General features: G+C 45.9%; 2 protein-coding genes across 14 annotated transcripts in view; one reads left to right on the forward strand and one right to left on the reverse strand.

Annotated features, from left to right (window-relative positions):
- Window positions 1–15,190, forward strand: part of atp8b4 (ATPase phospholipid transporting 8B4) — an 86,477-nt gene extending 71,287 nt beyond the window's left edge. For all 3 annotated transcript variants that reach the window (XM_052466592.1, XM_052466593.1, XM_052466594.1), the window contains 4 exons: window positions 2,250–2,388; window positions 3,019–3,149; window positions 13,142–13,291; window positions 13,578–15,190. In XM_052466592.1, coding sequence (XP_052322552.1) covers window positions 2,250–2,388; window positions 3,019–3,149; window positions 13,142–13,291; window positions 13,578–13,808 — 651 coding nt within the window. In that variant the 3' untranslated portion in view covers window positions 13,809–15,190. The remainder of the gene's footprint in view (window positions 1–2,249; window positions 2,389–3,018; window positions 3,150–13,141; window positions 13,292–13,577) is intronic.
- A 1,730-nt stretch (window positions 15,191–16,920) lies between these two features.
- galk2 (galactokinase 2) overlaps window positions 16,921–20,198 on the reverse strand; it is a 14,256-nt gene continuing 10,978 nt past the window's right edge. For 10 of the 11 annotated variants that reach the window (XM_052466657.1, XM_052466659.1, XM_052466658.1 and 7 more), the window contains 2 exons: window positions 19,618–19,825; window positions 16,921–18,518 (listed from right to left, as the gene is read on the reverse strand). In XM_052466657.1, the coding sequence (XP_052322617.1) occupies window positions 18,311–18,518; window positions 19,618–19,825 (416 nt within the window). In that variant the 3' untranslated portion in view covers window positions 16,921–18,310. Of the gene's footprint in view, window positions 18,519–19,536; window positions 19,826–20,198 lie in introns of all 11 variants that reach the window. The other variant, XR_008067049.1, reaches the window with a different exon arrangement.

A 20,198-nucleotide genomic window follows, 5' to 3' on the forward strand; every position in this document is an offset into this window, starting at 1 on the left:
CCCCCTGTATATAGCCTCCACATTGACTCTGTACCGGTACCCCCTGTATATAGCCTCCACATTGACTCTGTACCGTAATACCCTGTATATAGCCTCCACATTGACTCTGTACCGTAATACCCTGTATATAGCCTCCACATTGACTCTGTACCGTAATACCCTGTATATAGCCTCCACATTGACTCTGTACCGGTACCCCCTGTATATAGCCTCCACATTGACTCTGTACCGTAATACCCTGTATATAGCCTCCACATTGACTCTGTACCGGTACCCCCTGTATATAGCCTCCACATTGACTCTGTACCGGTACCCCCTGTATATAGCCTCCACATTGACTCTGTACCGGTACCCCCTGTATATAGCCTCCACATTGACTCTGTACCGTAATACCCTGTATATAGCCTCCACATTGACTCTGTACCATAATACCCTGTATATAGCCTCCACATTGACTCTGTACCGTAATACCCTGTATATAGCCTCCACATTGACTCTGTACCGTAATACCCTGTATATAGCCTCCACATTGACTCTGTACCGTAATACCCTGTATATAGCCTCCACATTGACTCTGTACCGTAATACCCTGTATATAGCCTATTGCCATTTTACTTCTGCTCTTTAATTACTTCCTAGTTCCTTTTAATTGTTCCTTTTGTATTGTTGGTTAGCGGATTGTAAGTAAGCACATCACTGTCACATGTGACTAATATAATTGTATTTTATTTGATACGCACGGAACACACGTGTACACATGGATTCTGTGTTGTAGATATGTGGTAGTGGTGGAGTAGTGGCCTGAGGGCACACACTTAATATGTTGTGAAATCTGTTGTGTATTGTAATGTTTTTCAAATGTACAGCATCCTTAATTTTGCTGGAGCCTAGGAAGAGTAGCTGCTGCCTTGGCAGGAACTAATGGGGATCCATAATAAACCCCAGGAAGAGTAGCTGCTGCCTTGGCAGGAACTAATGGGGATCCATAATAAACCCCAGGAAGAGTAGCTGCTGCCTTGGCAGGAACTAATGGGGATCCATAATAAACCCCAGGAAGAGTAGCTGCTGCCTTGGCAGGAACTAATGGGGATCCATCATAAACCCCAGGAAGAGTAGCTGCTGCCTTGGCAGGAACTAATGGGGATCCATAATAAACCCCAGGAAGAGTAGCTGCTGCCTTGGCAGGAACTAATGGGGATCCATAATAAACCCCAGGAAGAGTAGCTGCTGCCTTGGCAGGAACTAATGGGGATCCATAATAAACCCCAGGAAGAGTAGCTGCTGCCTTGGCAGGAACTAATGGGGATCCATAATAAACCCCAGGAAGAGTAGCTGCTGCCTTGGCAGGAACTAATGGGGATCCATAATAAACCCCAGGGAGAGTAGCTGCTGTCTTGGCAGGAACTAATGGGGATCCATAATAAACCCCAGGGAGAGTAGCTGCTGCCTTGGCAGGAACTAATGGGGATCCATAATAAACCCCAGGGAGAGTAGCTGCTGTCTTGGCAGGAACTAATGGGGATCCATAATAAACCCCAGGAAGAGTAGCTGCTGTCTTGGCAGGAACTAATGGGGATCCATAATAAACCCCAGGGAGAGTAGCTGCTGTCTTGGCAGGAACTAATGGGGATCCATAATAAACCCCAGGAAGAGTAGCTGCTGCCTTGGCAGGAACTAATGGGGATCCATAATAAACCCCAGGAAGAGTAGCTGCTGCCTTGGCAGGAACTAATGGGGATCCATAATAAACCCCAGGAAGAGTAGCTGCTGCCTTGGCAGGAACTAATGGGGATCCATAATAAACCCCAGGGAGAGTAGCTGCTGCCTTGGCAGGAACTAATGGGGATCCATAATAAACCCCAGGAAGAGTAGCTGCTGCCTTGGCAGGAACTAATGGGGATCCATAATAAACCCCAGGAAGAGTAGCTGTCTGTAGGTTTTATTGAAATTTTCTGGGCGTTCAAGTGAGTACGGTAGGTTACTTGTTCAAACCTTCCTGGGTTTTGTGTTAGTGTTTGTTTTGATACCTCATGCCTTGGTTGCTATGGCAAAGATATAAATGATTAATCAGAAGAAACATCAGAAAATGCCCCCCGGGCTCTGTTAGTGGACGATGGCCAGGTGAATGGTTATTCTCAAACCATGCATTATAAACTAACTAACTAACTCAAATCTAACTTACAAGATATGAACATGTCACTGTTTACTGATATGTGATATGAACATGTAGTTTTTTTGTTCGGTTACAGATTGGACTGGACACCTACTATTGGACAGCTGTGAATCACGTATTTGTGTGGGGTAGCCTGGCTGTCTACTTTGCCATTCTATTCGCTATGCACAGTGACGGCCTCTTCAGCATATTCCCCAGCCATTTTCCTTTCATTGGTAAGTCAGTCAATCAATCGCGTGTCAAATCAAATCAAATCAAGTTTTATTTGTCACATACACATGGTTAGCAGATGTTAGTAGCGAAATGAGTGTAGCGAAATGCTTCTGCTTCTAGTTCCGACAATGCAGTAATAACCAACGAGTAATCTAGCTAACAATTCTAAAACTACTACCTTATAGACACAAGTGTAAGGGGATAAAGAATATGTACATAAAGATACATGAATGAGTGATGGTACAGAGCGGCATAGGCAAGATACAGTAGATGGTATTGAGTACAGTATATACATATGAGATGAGTATGTAAACAAAGTGGCACAGTTAAAGTGGCTAGTGATACATGTATTACATAAGGATGCAGTAGATGATATAGAGTACAGTATATACATATGAGATGAGTATGTAAACAAAGTGGCACGGTTAAAGTGGCTAGTGATACATGTATTTATATAGCAGTTTTCACATCAGTGCTTTACAGTAACCTCGTGTAAATTCAGTAACCTAGTGTAATACATTAACCTTGTGTTATTCAGTTTTAAATCTAGAGTACAATAATGATAGATGAAATTGTACAAAATATGCAGAGCATTTTTTGAGTCTGAGGGTATTTTTGTTGTGGTTTTTCAGGCACAGCCCGTAACTGCCTGACTCAGAAGAGTGTGTGGCTGGTTATAATGCTGACCACCGTGGCGTGTGTCATGCCAGGGTTGGCAGTCCGCTTTCTGAAGACAGACCTTTACCCCACTCTGACAGACAAGGTAAAGGGAACTTGATTGACAGACGCCGTTAACCACTAGGAACAGGGGAAACATCACACTAAACCAATGAAGAGACATACAATACCTTCAGAAAGTATTCATACCACTTGACTTATTCCACATCTTGTTGTGTTACAGCCTGAATTCAAAATGGATGACATATTTCTTCTCTCACCCATCTATACTCAATACCTCATAATGACAAAGTAAAAACATGTTTAGAAAAACAAACATTTTAGTTAATTTATTAAAAATGAAAAACAGAAATATCACAATTAAATAAGTAAACTCAGCAAAAAAAGACTGTCAACTGTGTTTATTTTCAGCAAACTTAAATGTGTAAATATTTGTATGAACATAACAAGATTCAACAACTGAGACATAAACTGAACAAGTTCCACAGACATGTGACTAACAGAAATTGAATAATGTGTCCCTGAACATAGGGAGGGTCAAAATCAAAAGTAACAGTCAGTATCTGGTGTGGCCACCAGCTGCATTAAGTACCTCAGTGCATCTCCTCATGGACTACACCAGATTTGCCAGTTTTTGCTGTGAGATGTTACCCCACTCTTCCACCAAGGCACCTGCAAGTTCCTGGACATTTCTGTGAGGAATGGCCCAAGACCTCACCCTCCGATCCAACAGGTCCCAGATGTGCTCAATTAGATTGAGATCTGGGTTCTTTGCTGGCCATGGCAGAACACTGGCATTCCTGTCTTGCAGGAAATCACGCACAGAACGAGCAGTATGGCTGGTGGCATTGTCATGCTGGAGGGTCATGTCAGGATGAGCCTGCAGGAAGGGTACCACATGAGGGAGTTAGATGTCTTCCCTTTAACGCACAGCATTGAGATTAACTGCAATGACAACAAGCTCAGTCCCATGATGCTGTGACACACCGCCCCAGACCATGACGGACCCTCCACCTCCAAATCGATCCCGCTCCAGAGTACAGGCCTCAGTGTAAAGCTCATTTCATCGATGATAAACGCAAATCCGACCATCACCTCTGGTGAGACAAAACCGCGACTCGTCACTTTTTGCCAGTCCTGTCTGGTCCACCAACGGTGGGTTTGTGCCCATAGGCGACGTTGTTGCTGGTGATGTCTGGTGAGGACCTGCCTTACAACAGGCATATACAACCCTCAGTCCAGCCTCTCTCAGCTTATTGCGGACAGTCTGAGCACTAATGGAGAGATTGTGCGTTCCTGGTGTTACTCGGGCAGTTGTTGTTGCCATCCTGTACCTGTCTCGCAGGTGTGGTGTTCGGATGTACCGATCCTGTGCAGTCCTCGCACATGGTCTGCCACTGCGAGGACGATCAGCTGTCCGTCCTGTCTCCCTGTAGCGCTGTCTTTGGCGTCTCACAGTACGGACATTGCAATTTATTGCCCTGGCAACATCTGCAGTCCTCATGCCTCCTTGCAGCATGCCTGAGGCGCGTTCACGCAGATGAGCAGGGACCCTGGGCATCTTTCTTTTGGTGTTTTTCAGAGTCAGTAGAAAGGCCCCTGTCTTGCATCAAGACATTGGAAAACCGCCCTGGTCTTTGTGGTTGAATCTGTGTTTGAAATGTTAGAGTGTTGGGCCAGTAACCAGCAGGTAGCCTAGTGGTCAGAGTGTTGGGCCAGTAACCAGCAGGTAGCCTAGTGGTCAGAGTGTTGGGCCAGTAACCAGCAGGTAGCCTAGTGGTCAGAGTGTTGGGCCAGTAACCAGCAGGTAGCCTAGTGGTCAGAGTGTTGGGCCAGTAACCAGCAGGTAGCCTAGTGGTCAGAGTGTTGGGGCCAGCAGGTAGCCTAGTGGTCAGAGTGTTGGGCCAGTAACCAGCAGGTAGTAGTGGTCAGAGTGTTGGGCCAGTAACCAGCAGGTAGCCTAGTGGTCAGAGTGTTGGGCCAGTAACCAGCAGGTAGCCTAGTGGTCAGAGTGTTGGGCCAGTAACCAGCAGGTAGCCTAGTGGTCAGAGTGTTGGGCCAGTAACCAGCAGGTAGCCTAGTGGTCAGTGACCAGCAGGTAGCCTAGTGGTCAGAGTGTTGTGCCAGTAACCAGCAGGTAGCCTTGTGGTCAGAGTTTTGGGCCAGTAACCAGTAGGTAGCCTAGTGGTTAGTGCGTTGGGCCAGTAACCAGCAGGTAGCCTAGTGGTCAGAGTGTTGGGCCAGTAACCAGCAGGTAGCCTAGTGGTCAGAGTGTTGGGCCAGTAACCAGCAGGTAGCCTAGTGGTCAGAGGTTTGGGCCAGTAACCAGCAGGTAGCCTAGTGGTCAGAGTGTTGGGCCAGTAACCAGCAGGTAGCCTAGTGGTCAGAGTGTTGGGCCAGTAACCAGCAGGTAGCCTAGTGGTCAGAGTGTTGGGCCCAGTGTTGTAACCAGCAGGTAGCCTAGTGGTCAGAGTGTTGGTAACCAGCAGCCTAGTGGTCAGAGTGTTGGGCCAGTAACCAGCAGGTAGCCTAGTGGTCAGATGCGTTGGGCCAGCCAGGTAGCCTAGTGGCCAGTGTAGCCTGTGGTCCAGTAACCAGCAGGTAGCCTAGTGGTCAGAGTGTTGGGCCAGTAACCAGCAGGTAGCCTAGTGGTCAGAGTGTTGGGCCAGTAACCAGCAGGTAGCCTAGTGGTCAGAGTCTTGGGCCAGTAACCAGCAGGTAGCCTAGTGGTCAGAGTGTTGGGCCAGTAGGTAGCCAGTGGTCAGCCTAGTGGTCAGAGTGTTGGGCCAGTAACCAGCAGGTAGCCTAGTGGTGTGTTTAGGGTGTTGGGCCAGTAACCAGCAGGTAGCCTAGTGGTCAGGTAGAGTGGTCAGAGTGTTGGGCCAGTAACCAGCAGGTAGCCTAGTGGTCAGAGTGTTGGGCCAGTAACCAGCAGGTAGCCTAGTGGTCAGAGTGTTGGGCCAGTAACCAGCAGGTAGCCTAGTGGTCAGAGTGTTGGGCCAGTAACCAGCAGGTAGCCTAGTGGTCAGAGTGTTGGGCCAGTAACCAGCAGGTAGCCTAGTGGTCAGAGTGTTGGGCCAGTAACCAGCAGGTAGCCTAGTGGTCAGAGTGGTCAGTGGTCAGAGTGTTGTAACCAGCAGGGCCAGTGGTAGTGTTGGGCCACCAGCCAGTGGTCAGTGCGTTGGGCCAGTAACCAGCCTAGTGGTCAGAGTGTTGGGCCAGTAACCAGCAGGTAGCCTAGTGGTCAGAGTGTTGGGCCAGTAACCAGCAGGTAGCCTAGTGGTCAGAGTGTTGGGCCAGTAACCAACAGCCAGGTAGCCTAGTGGTCAGAGTGTTGGGCCAGTAACCAGCAGGTAGCCTAGTGGTCAGAGTGTTGGGCCAGTAACCAGCAGGTAGCCTAGTGGTCAGAGTGTTGGGCCAGTAACCAGTAGGTAGCCTAGTGGTTCAGAGTGTTGGGCCAGTAACCCAGCAGGTAGCCTAGTGGTCAGAGTGTTGGGCCCAGTAACCAGCAGGTAGCCTAGTGGTCAGAGTGTTGGGCCAGTAACCAGCAGGTAGCCTAGTGGTCAGAGTGTTGGGCCAGTAACCAGCAGGTAGCCTAGTGGTCAGAGTGTTGGGCCAGTAACCAGCAGGTAGCCTAGTGGTAGTGTTGGGCCAGTAACCAGCAGGTAGCCTAGTGGGAGTGTTGGGCCAGTAACCAGCAGGTAGCCTAGTGGTCAGTGGTGTTGGGCCAGTAACCAGCAGGTAGCCTAGTGGTCAGAGTGTTGGGCAGGTAAGTGGTCCCAGCAGGTAGCCTAGTGGTCAGAGTGTTGGGCCAGTAACCAGCAGGTAGCCTAGTGGTCAGAGTGTTGGGCCAGTAACCAGCAGGTAGCCTAGTGGTCTGGGCCAGTAACCCAGCAGGTAGCCTAGTGGTCAGAGTGTGGGCCAGTAACCAGCAGGTAGCCTAGTGGTCAGAGTGTTGGGCCAGTAACCCTTCAGGTAGCCCGTGGAGTGTTGGGCCAGGCAGGTAGCCTAGTGGTCAGAGTGTTGGGCCAGTAACCAGCAGGTAGCCTAGTGGTCAGAGTGTTGGGCCAGTAACCAGCAGGTAGCCAGTGGCATTTCAGAGTGTTGGGCCAGTAACCAGAATAGCCTAGTGGTCAGAGTGTTGGGCCAGTAACCAGCAGGTAGCCTAGTGGTCAGAGTGTTGGGCCAGTAACCAGCAGGTAGCCCCTAGTGGTAGTGTCTTGGGCCAGTAACCAGCAGGTAGCCTAGTGGTCAGAGTGTTGGGCCAGTAACCAGCAGGTAGCCTAGTGGTCAGTGTGTTGGGCCAGTAACCAGCAGGTAGCCTAGTATCAGTGTTGGGCCAGTAACCAGCAGGTAGTAGTGGTCAGAGTGTTGGGCCAGTAACCAGCAGGTAGCCTAGTGGTCAGAGTGTTGGGCCAGTAACCAGCAGGTAGCCTAGTGGTCAGAGTGTTGGGCCAGTAACCAGCAGGTAGCCTAGTGGTCAGAGTGTTGGGCCAGTAACCAGCAGGTAGCCAGTGGTCAGAGTGTTGGGCCAGTAACCCAGGTAGCCTAGTGGTCAAGTGTTGGGCCAGTAACCAGCAGGTAGCCTAGTGGTCAGAGTGTTGGGCATATTAACCAGCAGGTAGCCTAGTGGTGTGTTGGGCCAGTAACCAGCAGAGTAACCAGCAGGTAGCCTAGTGGTCAGAGTGTTGGGCCAGTAACCAGCAGGTTGGTCAGAGTGTTGGGCCAGTAACCAGCAGGTAGCCTAGTGGTCAGAGTGTTGGGCCAGTAACCAGCAGGTAGCCTAGTGGTCAGAGTGTTGGGCCAGTAACCAGCAGGTAGCCTAGTGGTCAGAGTGTTGGGCCAGTAACCAGCAGGTAGCCTGAGTGGTCAGAGTGTTGGGCCAGTAACCAGCAGGTAGCCTAGTGGTCAGAGTGTTGGGCCAGTAACCAGCAGGTAGCCTAGTGGTCAGAGTGTTGGGCCAGTAACCAGCAGGTAGCCTAGTGGTCAGAGTGTTGGGCCAGTAACCAGTAGGTAGCCTAGTGGTTAGTGCGTTGGGCCAGTAACCAGCAGGTAGCCTAGTGGTCAGAGTGTTGGGCCAGTAACCAGCAGGTAGCCTAGTGGTCAGAGTGTTGGGCCAGTAACCAGTAGGTAGCCTAGTGGTCAGAGTGTTGGGCCAGTAACCAGCAGGTAGCCTAGTGGTCAGAGTGTTGGGCCAGTAACCAGCAGGTAGCCTAGTGGTCAGAGTGTTGGGCCAGTAACCAGCAGGTAGCCTAGTGGTCAGAGTGTTGGGCCAGTAGCCAGCAGGTAGCCTAGTGGTCAGAGTGTTGGGCCAGTAACCAGCAGGTAGCCTAGTGGTCAGAGTGTTGGGCCAGTAACCAGTAGGTAGCCCAGTGCGTTGGGCCAGTAACCAGCAGGTAGCCTAGTGGTCAGAGTGTTGGGCCAGTAACCAGCAGGTAGCCTAGTGGTCAGAGTGTTGGGCCAGTAACCAGTAGGTAGCCTAGTGGTCAGAGTGTTGGGCCAGTAACCAGTAGGTAGCCTAGTGGTTAGTGCGTTGGGCCAGTAACCAGCAGGTAGCCTAGTGGTCAGAGTGTTGGGCCAGTAACCAGCAGGTAGCCTAGTGGTCAGAGTGTTGGGCCAGTAACCAGCAGGGCCAGTAACCAGCAGGTAGCCTAGTGGTCAGAGTGTTGGGCCAGTAACCAGCAGGTAGCCTAGTGGTCAGAGTGTTGGGCCAGTAACCAGCAGGTAGCCTAGTGGTCAGAGTGTTGGGCCAGTAACCAGCAGGTAGCCTAGTGGTCAGAGTGTTGGGCCAGTAACCAGTAGGTAGCCTAGTGGTTAGTGCGTTGGGCCAGTAACCAGCAGGTAGCCTAGTGGTCAGAGTGTTGGGCCAGTAACCAGCAGGTAGCCTAGTGGTCAGAGTGTTGGGCCAGTAACCAGCAGGTAGCCTAGTGGTCAGAGTGTTGGGCCAGTAACCAGCAGGTAGCCTAGTGGTCAGAGTGTTGGGCCAGTAACCAGCAGGTAGCCTAGTGGTCAGAGTGTTGGGCCAGTAACCAGTAGGTAGCCTAGTGGTTAGTGCGTTGGGCCAGTAACCAGCAGGTAGCCTAGTGGTCAGAGTGTTGGGCCAGTAACCAGCAGGTAGCCTAGTGGTCAGAGTGTTGGGCCAGTAACCAGCAGGTAGCCTAGTGGTCAGAGTGTTGGGCCAGTAACCAGTAGGTAGCCTAGTGGTTAGTGTTGGGCCAGTAACCAGCAGGTAGCCTAGTGGTCAGAGTGTTCAGTAACCAGCAGGTAAGTGGTCAGAGTGTTGGGCCAGTAACCAGTAGGTAGCCTAGTGGTTAGTGCGTTGGGCCAGTAACCAGCAGGTAGCCTAGTGGTCAGAGTGTTGGGCCAGTAACCAGCAGGTAGCCTAGTGGTCAGAGTGTTGGGCCAGTAACCAGCAGGTAGCCTAGTGGTCAGAGTGTTGGGCCAGTAACCAGTAGGTAGCCTAGTGGTTAGTGCGTTGCCAGTAACCAGCAGGTAGCCTAGTGGTCAGAGTGTTGGGCCAGTAACCAGCAGGTAGCCTAGTGGTCAGAGTGTTGGGCCAGTAACCAGCAGGTAGCCTAGTGGTCAGAGTGTTGGGCCAGTGACCAGCAGGTAGCCTAGTGGTCAGAGTGTTGGGCCAGTAACCAGCAGGTAGCCTTGTGGTCAGAGTTTTGGGCCAGTAACCAGTAGGTAGCCTAGTGGTTAGTGCGTTGGGCCAGTAACCAGCAGGTAGCCTAGTGGTCATTGGGCCAGTAACCAGCAGGTAGCCTAGTGGTCAGAGGTTTGGGCCAGTAACCGAATGGTTGCTGGATCGAATCCCCGAGCCGACAAGGTAAAAAAATCTGTCGTTCTGCCCCCTGAGCAAGGTAGTTAACCCAATGTTCCCCGGGGCGCTGAAGAAGACGTGGATGTTGATTAAGGCAGCCCCCCCCCCCCTGCACCTCTCTGATTCAGAGGGGTTGGGTTAAATGTGGAAGACACATTTCAATTGAATGTATTCAGTTGTCCAACTGACTAGGTATCCCCTTTTCTCACTATCATATAGTCAGCAGACAAAGCCAGTTGACACCCGAAACATGCACAGGAATCATTTCATATTAAATTGATTATGCCTGTAGCTAAGTTATGCAACAGTTTGCTTATCTTAATTGGCATAAGGAGAAAATTGAAGTAAGTATATGATTAGGCACTGATTATCTTTCAAATTATTAGGGCGTTTAAACAGCTTAATCAGCGTTCCAGTGGTGTATGTGATCTGATCATGGGATCTGATCATGTGATCTGAATATGTGATCTGAATAGGTGATCTGAACATGGGATCTCAATATGTGATCTGAACTTGGGATCTGAACATGTGATCTGAACATGTGATCTGAACATGTGATCTGAACTGATCTGAACATGTGATCTGATCATGTGATCTGAACATGTGATCTGAACATGTGATCTGATCATGGGATCTGAATATGTGATCTGAATATGTGATCTGATCATGGGATCTGAATATGTGATCTGAATATGTGATCTGAACATGTGATCTGAATATGGGATCTGATCATGTGATCTGAATATGTGATCTGAATATGTGATCTGAATAGGTGATCTGAACATGGGATCTCAATATGTGATCTGAACAATGGGATCTGAATATGTGATCTGAATAGGTGATCTGAACATGGGATCTCAATATGTGATCTGAACTTGGGATCTGAACATGGGATCTGAATATGTGATCTGAAGATGGGATCTGAATATGTGATCTGAATATGTGATCTGAACATGGGATCTGAACATGGGATCTGAATATGTGATCTGAACATGGGATCTGAACATGTGATCTGAAAATGGGATCTGAACATGTGATCTGATCATGGGATCTGATCATGTGATCTGAACATGTGATCTGAACATGTGATCTGATCATGGGATCTGAATAGGTGATCTGAATATGTGATCTGAACATGTGATCTGAATATGTGATCTGAACATGTGATCTGATCATGTGATCTGAACATGTGATCTGAACATGTGATCTGATCATGTGATCTGAATATGTGATCTGAACATGTGATCTGAACATGTGATCTGATCATGTGATCTGATCATGTGATCTGAACATGTGATCTGAACATGATCTGATCATGGGATCTGAATAGGTGATCTGAATATGTGATCTGAATAGGTGATCTGAACATGTGATCTGAACATGGGATCTGAATATGTGATCTGAATAGGTGATCTGAACTGGGATCTCAATATGTGATCTGAACTTGGGATCTGAACATGTGATCTGAACATGTGATCTGAACATGTGATCTGAACATGTGATCTGATCATGTGATCTGAACATGTGATCTGATCATGGGATCTGAATAGGTGATCTGAATATGTGATCTGAACATGTGATCTGAATATGTGATCTGAACATGTGATCTGATCATGTGATCTGAACATGTGATCTGAACATGTGATCTGATCATGTGATCTGAATATGTGATCTGAACATGTGATCTGAACATGTGATCTGATCATGTGATCTGATCATGTGATCTGAACATGTGATCTGAACATGTGATCTGATCATGGGATCTGAATAGGTGATCTGAATATGTGATCTGAATAGGTGATCTGAACATGTGATCTGAACATGGGATCTGAATATGTGATCTGAATAGGTGATCTGAACATGGGATCTCAATATGTGATCTGAACATGGGATCTGAATATGTGATCTGAACATGTGATCTGATCATGGGATCTGAATATGTGATCTGAATATGTGATCTGATCATGGGATCTGAATATGTGATCTGAATATGTGATCTGAACATGTGATCTGAATATGGGATCTGATCATGTGATCTGAATATGTGATCTGAATATGTGATCTGAATAGGTGATCTGAACATGGGATCTCAATATGTGATCTGAACTTGGGATCTGATCTGAATAGGTGATCTGAACATGGGATCTGAATATGTGATCTGAATATGTGATCTGAACATGGGATCTGAATATGTGATCTGAACATGGGATCTGAACATGGGATCTGAATATGTGATCTGAACATGGGATCTGAACATGGGATCTGAATATGTGATCTGAACATGGGATCTGAATATGTGATCTGAACATGGGATCTGAATATGTGATCTGAATATGTGATCTGAACATGGGATCTGAACATGGGATCTGAATATGTGATCTGAACATGGGATCTGAACATGTGATCTGAATATGTGATCTGAACATGGGATCTGAATATGTGATCTGAACATGGGATCTGAATATGTGATCTGAACATGTGATCTGAATATGTGATCTGAACATGGGATCTGATCATGGGATCTGAATATGTGATCTGATCATGGGATCTGAATATGTGATCTGAACATGTGATCTGATCATGGGATCTGAATATGTGATCTGATCATGGGATCTGAATATGTGATCTGAATATGTGATCTGAACATGGGATCTGAATATGTGATCTGATCATGGGATCTGAATATGTGATCTGAACATGTGATCTGAATATGTGATCTGAACATGGGATCTCAATATGTGATCTGAACATGGGATCTGAATATGTGATCTGAACATGTGATCTGATCATGGGATCTGAATATGTGATCTGAATATGGGATCTGAACATGTGATCTGAACATGTGATCTGAATATGTGATCTGAACATGGGATCTGAACATGTGATCTGAACATGTCCCAGAATCTGTCAGCTCAACCTCCCTCTGTAATACGTGATTGAAGTGAGTTCGGGAAAAACTGGAAGTATGAATCTTATAATTCGTTTTCACATACAAACTTTATATGTCCGAACTCAGACTCAAATAGGCTTCGCAAAAAATGTCACTACTATAAAATGGTCACCGTGTCAGAGCATTTATTTTGATTGGTGATATTCTGCAATCAGGTAGCCTGATTTCAGATGTGTCCATGTCAACAGGATTATTAGGGAAATTGTTCTTCATGCTAAGCATGTAAACGTTTTTTAAACAAACTATTATATTAATCTGAATATCCACAATAACGGTACGCTCTGTTGTTGTCCTCCTTCCCCAGGTGCGGAGCCTGCAGCAGGCCAGCAGAAAGCTGGGTCCCAAGGAGCAGAACCTGAGACGTGTTCGGAGGACCAGCTCCCGGCGCTCAGCCTACGCCTTCTCCCACCAACAGGGCTATGGAGAGCTCATAACCTCAGGGAAGAACATGAAGGTCTGTCAAATAAACTAATAAAAAATGTAAAATATGTAGTGTAGTGCCAAAACATCAGTTCTCCTCTCTCCAACGCCCTATTTGATGAACCCTTTTGGGTTCGAGATAGAATACTTTTTAAGTTCCACGTAGAACCCTCTGTGAAAAGGGTTCTATACGGAACCCAAAAGGCTTCTTCAAAAGGTTCCCCCCTATGGGGACAGCAGGAGAAACCTTTTAAGGTTCTAGATAAGAGTGTAAGCCTAAATTGAATGTGTGTAACTTTATTTTTCAAAACAACATTAAGGTCACCCCCAACACTGCTGCCCCGTCCCCATCCCTGTCCCCATCGTCCCCTGGAAGGGTCCACAACAGCAGAAGTTTGATAGAGGGCATGTCGAAGAGGAAGGGGGAAACACCGGTAGCCTGTGTCTCTGATGAGGCCTACGGAACATCCGGAACCTCGGAAGGCAACACTAGAACTCAACAGACTGTAATGGATTCTAATGTTGTTTCCAATGGGGCCGTTCAGACATGACCCTTCACGACCTGTTTTTAGATTCCTAACAAGCTGTTTAGACTACAAGATGATCCTGTGCGTCTACACCTGGCTCAGTGAGTAAGAGTTAGAGCATGGTGCGGTCAACATCAGGGTGGGGTTCGATTTCCCACATTGGATCGATCGGCCACATATACAGGTAACTGCCAAAGTAATGGAAACACTTTAGTAAATGAGGGTTCTGGCAGCTCTGTTATGGTGCGAGGTGTGTTATCCTGCCATGGTTTATGTCCACTGAACCCCCTTCGAGAGCAAGGTAAACTCCAATAAATACACAGCCATTCTGAGTGATACAACAGCCATTTCTATCCTGATGGGAGTGGTCTCTTCCAGGATGACAATGCCCCCCTATCCACAGAGAACGAGTGGTCACTGTATGGTTTGATGAGCATGAAAACGGTGTAAACCATATGCCCATGGCCATCTCAGTCATCAGATCTCAAAAACAATTGAACACTTCTAGAGCGGTGCCTGAGACAACATTTTACACCACCATCAAAAAAAACAACACCAAATTGAAAATGATTGTGGACGAATGGTGTTGCTACCCTCCAATAGAGATTCAGGCATTTATAGAATCTATGCCAAGAGGTGCATTAAAGCTGTTCTGGCTCGTGGTGCCCCCAACGCCCTATTATAACACTTTATGTTGGTGTTTCCTTTATTTTGGCAGGTACATGTTTGTCACTGTCAATGTTGACAGTTCTGTGAGTCACTTTGGATAAAAGCGTCTGGTAAATGACTATACTGTGGTCTGGACAAGCAGCAGCACACAAGAAAATGGAGAGTAAGTCAAACTCAATCATCAGAGGACATGAGCGCACCGGCAAGCAGGCTCCAAAAGAACCAGCACAGGAACCAGCACAGGAATATCCAATCAGTTTCTGCTCTGGGATCAAGTCATGTTCAGAAAGATCACTATAGGCTCTAGTCCATCTGAATCAGTGGAGCGTTACAGATTTAAACTCTAAGGTCATTTTTACTATTGAGCCGTCGTCGGCAGTGAATGCAGTCTCCGCTAACATCGCCTTTAAATTCAAATCACACTGTAACGCTTAATTTCCGCGATACGGATTGAATAGAGACCTAAGCATTGGAGTTTTGATTTTTGGTGGAGATCTCCTTTTCAATAAATGTAGGAGTAGATAGATTTTTCAGTAGCCTGGGCTGGACAGGTATGAGTTTGGTATCATAGCCACTTGAAACAGTGATAAAATACAGGTATGTACTTCAGGCTGCTTTAGGAAAACATTCAGCACAACTCTATCATTGTTAGAACACTGTGTTACAAATCATCTTTTGCCGATGACCATGAATATGCTAAATGTTATTTAAAAATTAAAAACAATTCTGGTTTTGCACATACAGTAAGTCATCGTGATAATTAAATTAAAATCAGATAGAAACTACCTCAACAAAGATGAGGTTTAGACTGCTGACTGAAAGAATGTTCAGAATGTTCTTGAGGTTTAAAATGCTGACTGAAAGAATGTTCAGAATGTTCTTGAGGTTTAAAATGCTGACTGAAAGAATGTTCAGAATGTTCTTGAGGTTTAGACTGCTGACTGAAAGAATGTTCAGAATGTTATTGAGGTTTAGACTGCTGACTGAAAGAATGTTCAGAATGTTCTTGAGGTTTAGACTGCTGACTGAAAGAATGTTCAGAATGTTCTTGAGGTTTAGAATGCTGACTGAAAGAATGTTCAGAATGTTATTGAGGTTTAGAATGCTGACTGAAAGAATGTTCAGAATGTTCTTGAGGTTTAGAATGCTGACTGAAAGAATGTTCAAGATGCATGTTTTTACCTTTAATGGAGAGAACATAATTGTGCCTTTTAATAATTTAAGCATTTATCACACGTCTGAACATAGACATAACCATTCAATAGTCACAGGAGGTTGGTGGCACTTTTATTGGGGAGGATGGGCTTGTGGTAATGGCTGGAACGGAATAGGTGGAATGGTATCAGACACATGTCCAGGTGTTTAATGCCATTCCATTTGCTCCGTTCAGCCATTATTATGAGCCGTCCTCCCCTCAGCAGCCTCCACTGGTCAAGGTCTTTGTTGGCTTTATCCTTCATCATTTATCCTTCTTTATAAAGTTGGCTTTATCCTTCATTTAAAGGTGCAACCTGCAATAGTTACAGGCAGCTGTTCAATGGTCGTTTTTAAAATGTTATCTTTATTTAACTAGGCAGGTCAGTTAAGAACAAATTCTTATTTTCAATGACGGCCTAGGAACAGTGGGTTAACTGCCTGTTCAGGGGCAGAACGACAGAACGACCTTGTCAGCTCAGGGATTTGAACTTGCAGCGGTTACTAGTCCAACGCTCTAACCACTAGGCTACCCTGCCGCCTCTACACTCTAACCACTAGGCTACCCTGCCGCAACCACTAGGCTACCCTGCCGCCTCTACACTTAACCACTAGGCTACCCTGCCGTCTAACCACTAACCCTGCCGCCTCTACACTCTAACCACTAGGCTACCCTGCCGCCTCTACACTCTAACCACTAGGCTACCCTGCCGCCTCTACACTCTAACCACTAGGCTACCCTGCCGCCTCTACACTCTAACCACTAGGCTACCCTGCCGCCTCTACACTCTAACCACTAGGCTACCCTGCCGCCTCGTTGTATACCAATTGCTTTTTAAAGAATATCATGTTGATCTGATGGTCTGTAGAGACCGTAAAGCGCCATCTATGAATTTAGGTATTGGTTTACACCATCCCTCAGCTTTATGGCAAAAACAGTTGCCGTTCGGCTGGAAAAGTGAATCACAGATTGAGACTTTAAAACGGTATGAAGAGAAGGCTTTCCTGTCAACTTCCTGTAAACGAAGGGGATCCATACTGTAGGGAAGCTCAATGCAAACACTCTGGCTGTCAGCATTCTACAGCCTAATTGCCCTGTTTGGTCTTTGGTCAAACACACTCGCTCTAATACATTGTTAACCTGTCAGACATGGATGCTTGCAGGATGAAAACATGATGTTGTTTCCATTAGGCTTATGCTTTGAATGCTGAAATTCAATACAATCATTTATCATTTGATCACATCTCTTTTTTTTCCTTATTTAAAAAAAAAAAATGTTAATTTTTTAAGCTAAGAATGAATTTCATCTTGAATGTGTTGGCGTCGTTTTATTTTATATTTTGTTTCTACCGACAAAAACTGAAACACTTGTCATTTTTATTTGTTTAATGTCCTCTTCTTGAACTTGGATGTTTTTCAATGTTTTTTTATATATATACAAATATACAGCTGTTCATATTGTGTTCGTTGTCTGTTTCTGTGGAGATCATGCAAACGGAACAGACAGAGACAACGTAAACAAAAGCCCTTTTACTCCTTAATTCCTTCAAAACATACAACACAAACACACACAGCAATGGAAGGAATGTAGTACTGCACTGTGTGGAAAATTATTGTCCTTTATATAGACAGCACTGTCCCATTTGAACTGAAATCATTACACTCACAGAATAAAGAAAAGTCCCCTTTCTTGTAAAGAAGTTGATCTTGAATCATTAGTTTTAACACTAGTTATAACTTGAGATCCAAATTATAAAATGTAATAATTTTCCCCTCTATAAAATAGTGCCAGTCTTTTTGTGCTATCATGCCAACTTCTTGTCATGTTTGGCTTGAAAATTAAGCAATGAAGTTGGCAAGAGGACAAACAGATCTAGAATCAGGCTATAGATGGAGAAAACAGATCTAGAATCGGGCTATAGAAGGAGAAAACAGATCTAGAATCAGGCTATAGAAGGAGAAAACAGATCTAGAATCAGGCTATAGAAGGAGAAAACAGATCTAGAATCAGGCTATAGAAGGAGAAAACAGATCTAGAATCAGGCTATAGATGGAGACAACAGATCTAGAATCAGGCTATAGATGGAGACAACAGATCTAGGATCGGGCTATAGAAGGAGAAAACAGATCTAGAATCGGGCTATAGAAGGAGACAACAGATCTGGGATCGGGCTATAGAAGGAGAAAACAGATCTAGAATCAGGCTATAGAAGGAGACAACAGATCTAGAATCAGGCTATAGAAGGAGAAAACAGATCTAGAATCAGGCTATAGAAGGAGAAAACAGATCTAGAATCAGGCTATAGATGGAGACAACAGATCTAGAATCAGGCTATAGATGGAGACAACAGATCTAGGATCGGGCTATAGAAGGAGAAAACAGATCTAGAATCAGGCTATAGAAGGAGACAACAGATCTAGAATCAGGCTATAGAAGGAGAAAACAGATCTAGAATCAGGCTATAGAAGGAGACAACAGATCTGGGATCACACTAGCTTTGATTATCATTGCCCTTGAAATTCCAGAATCATCAACGGTGTCATTTTGGCATGAGAATTAGTCAGAGTCACGACTAAAATAATAGTATAAAAATACTGAAAAGGTGAAACGGCAAGGAAGACATTTCACCTCAAAATTGTAAAGAGAAGCATTTTTTTGACTTCAGTCTTCAAGGAAGATGGCCGCCCCTCCACCAGGCTTGGTGACAAACAGACTGTGTTTCTCTAGCTCGGCTCTGCGTGGGTCTGCCGTGTAGTACAACTCTCTGACGCTCTTTAGGAAAGACTCCACCTTGTCAGTGGGGACCATGGAGACAGCACAGCCTCCCCAGCCTGCTCCGGTCAGCCGGGATCCCACCGCACCAGACTGCCTGTAGCCAGAGGAAACATAATACACATGGAGAAAGCAAGGTTCAAGGAACCTAAATCCTTCAATTACGATCTATCAATTAACAATGCAATCAAGCGAGGAAACTGCATCAACAGTTGCACCATCCATTTGTCAAACACACTAGTTACAAGGTAGCCGGTGAAATCTAGTATTTTAAATGGACAGGTTTGAAATTAGATTTTTTTTTAAATATCTCAAATGAGACTTCATCTCTCACTGACAGACAACGTAAATAAATATAGGCTATTTCACCAAATGACGGCGAGATTTTATTTCTGAGTTAACGAGAGTAGAGTGAGAATAACCTGTAAATTGAAAGGTTTTAAACCCTTTTAATATATATAAAAAAATATATAGTTAACATATAGAATGGAGTGGTTCTGGACTTACAGACATATCTCTACCAGCTGGTCTAGTTCTGGACTTACAGACATATCTCTACCAGCTGGTCTAGTTCTGGACTTACAGACATATCTCTACCAGCTGGTCTAGTTCTGGACTTACAGACATATTTCTACCAGCTGGTCTAGTTCTGGACTTACAGACATATCTCTACCAGCTGGTCCAGTTCTGGACTTACAGACATATCTCTACCAGCTGGTCTAGTTCTGGACTTACAGACATATCTCTACCAGCTGGTCCAGTTCTGGACTTACAGACATATCTCTACCAGCTGGTCTAGTTCTGGACTTACAGACATATTTCTACCAGCTGGTCTAGTTCTGGACTTACAGACATATTTCTACCAGCTGGTCTAGTTCTGGACTTACAGACATATCTCTACCAGCTGGTCCAGTTCTGGACTTACAGACATATCTCTACCAGCTGGTCTAGTTCTGGACTTACAGACATATTTCTACCAGCTGGTCTAGTTCTGGACTTACAGACATATTTCTACCAGCTGGTCTAGTTCTGGACTTACAGACATATCTCTACCAGCTGGTCCAGTTCTGGACTTACAGACATATCTCTACCAGCTGGTCTAGTTCTGGACTTACAGACATATCTCTACCAGCTGGTCCAGTTCTGGACAGCTGCACTCGTACAGGTCTCTGCAGCTGGTCTAGTTCTGGACTTACAGACATATCTCTACCAGCTGGTCCAGTTCTGGACAGCTGCACTCGTACAGGTCTCTGCAGCTGGCGTGGCTCTGCTTCATCAGGTCTCCGAGACGCTGCACGCCGTTCGGTGCGGAGGGAGCTTCATCACACACGCTCTTGAACCGCAGGACCCGTGCCGCCTCGCCGTATACATGCCTGGCCCGCTGGTACAGCTTGAACTGGGCCACTGGGAGGAGAGGACAGGTATAGCAGGTCAAACCGGTTATTTACCTTTAAGGATATGATATAACGGAGGAGACAGGTCTCAAGGAGGAGAAGCGAGAAAGGCAGATGTGGAGAATGAACCTTTTTGGAAATAACATATGCGAGCGTGGACACACAGTTTGGTTTGAATCAAAATGGTGGAGGAGGACCTCCCCCTGCTAGCCTACCAGTTATAATGTACTAGTTATACAGAAGTGACCTGCTAGCCTACCAGTTATAATGTACCAGTTATTCAGTAGTGACCTGCTAGCCTACCAGTTATACAGTAGTGACCTGCTAGCCTACCAGTTATACAGTAGTGACCTGCTAGCCTACCAGTTATAATGTACTAGTTA

Source organism: Oncorhynchus keta, chromosome 17 (assembly GCF_023373465.1).
Source record: "Oncorhynchus keta strain PuntledgeMale-10-30-2019 chromosome 17, Oket_V2, whole genome shotgun sequence".
NCBI lineage: Eukaryota > Metazoa > Chordata > Actinopteri > Salmoniformes > Salmonidae > Oncorhynchus > Oncorhynchus keta.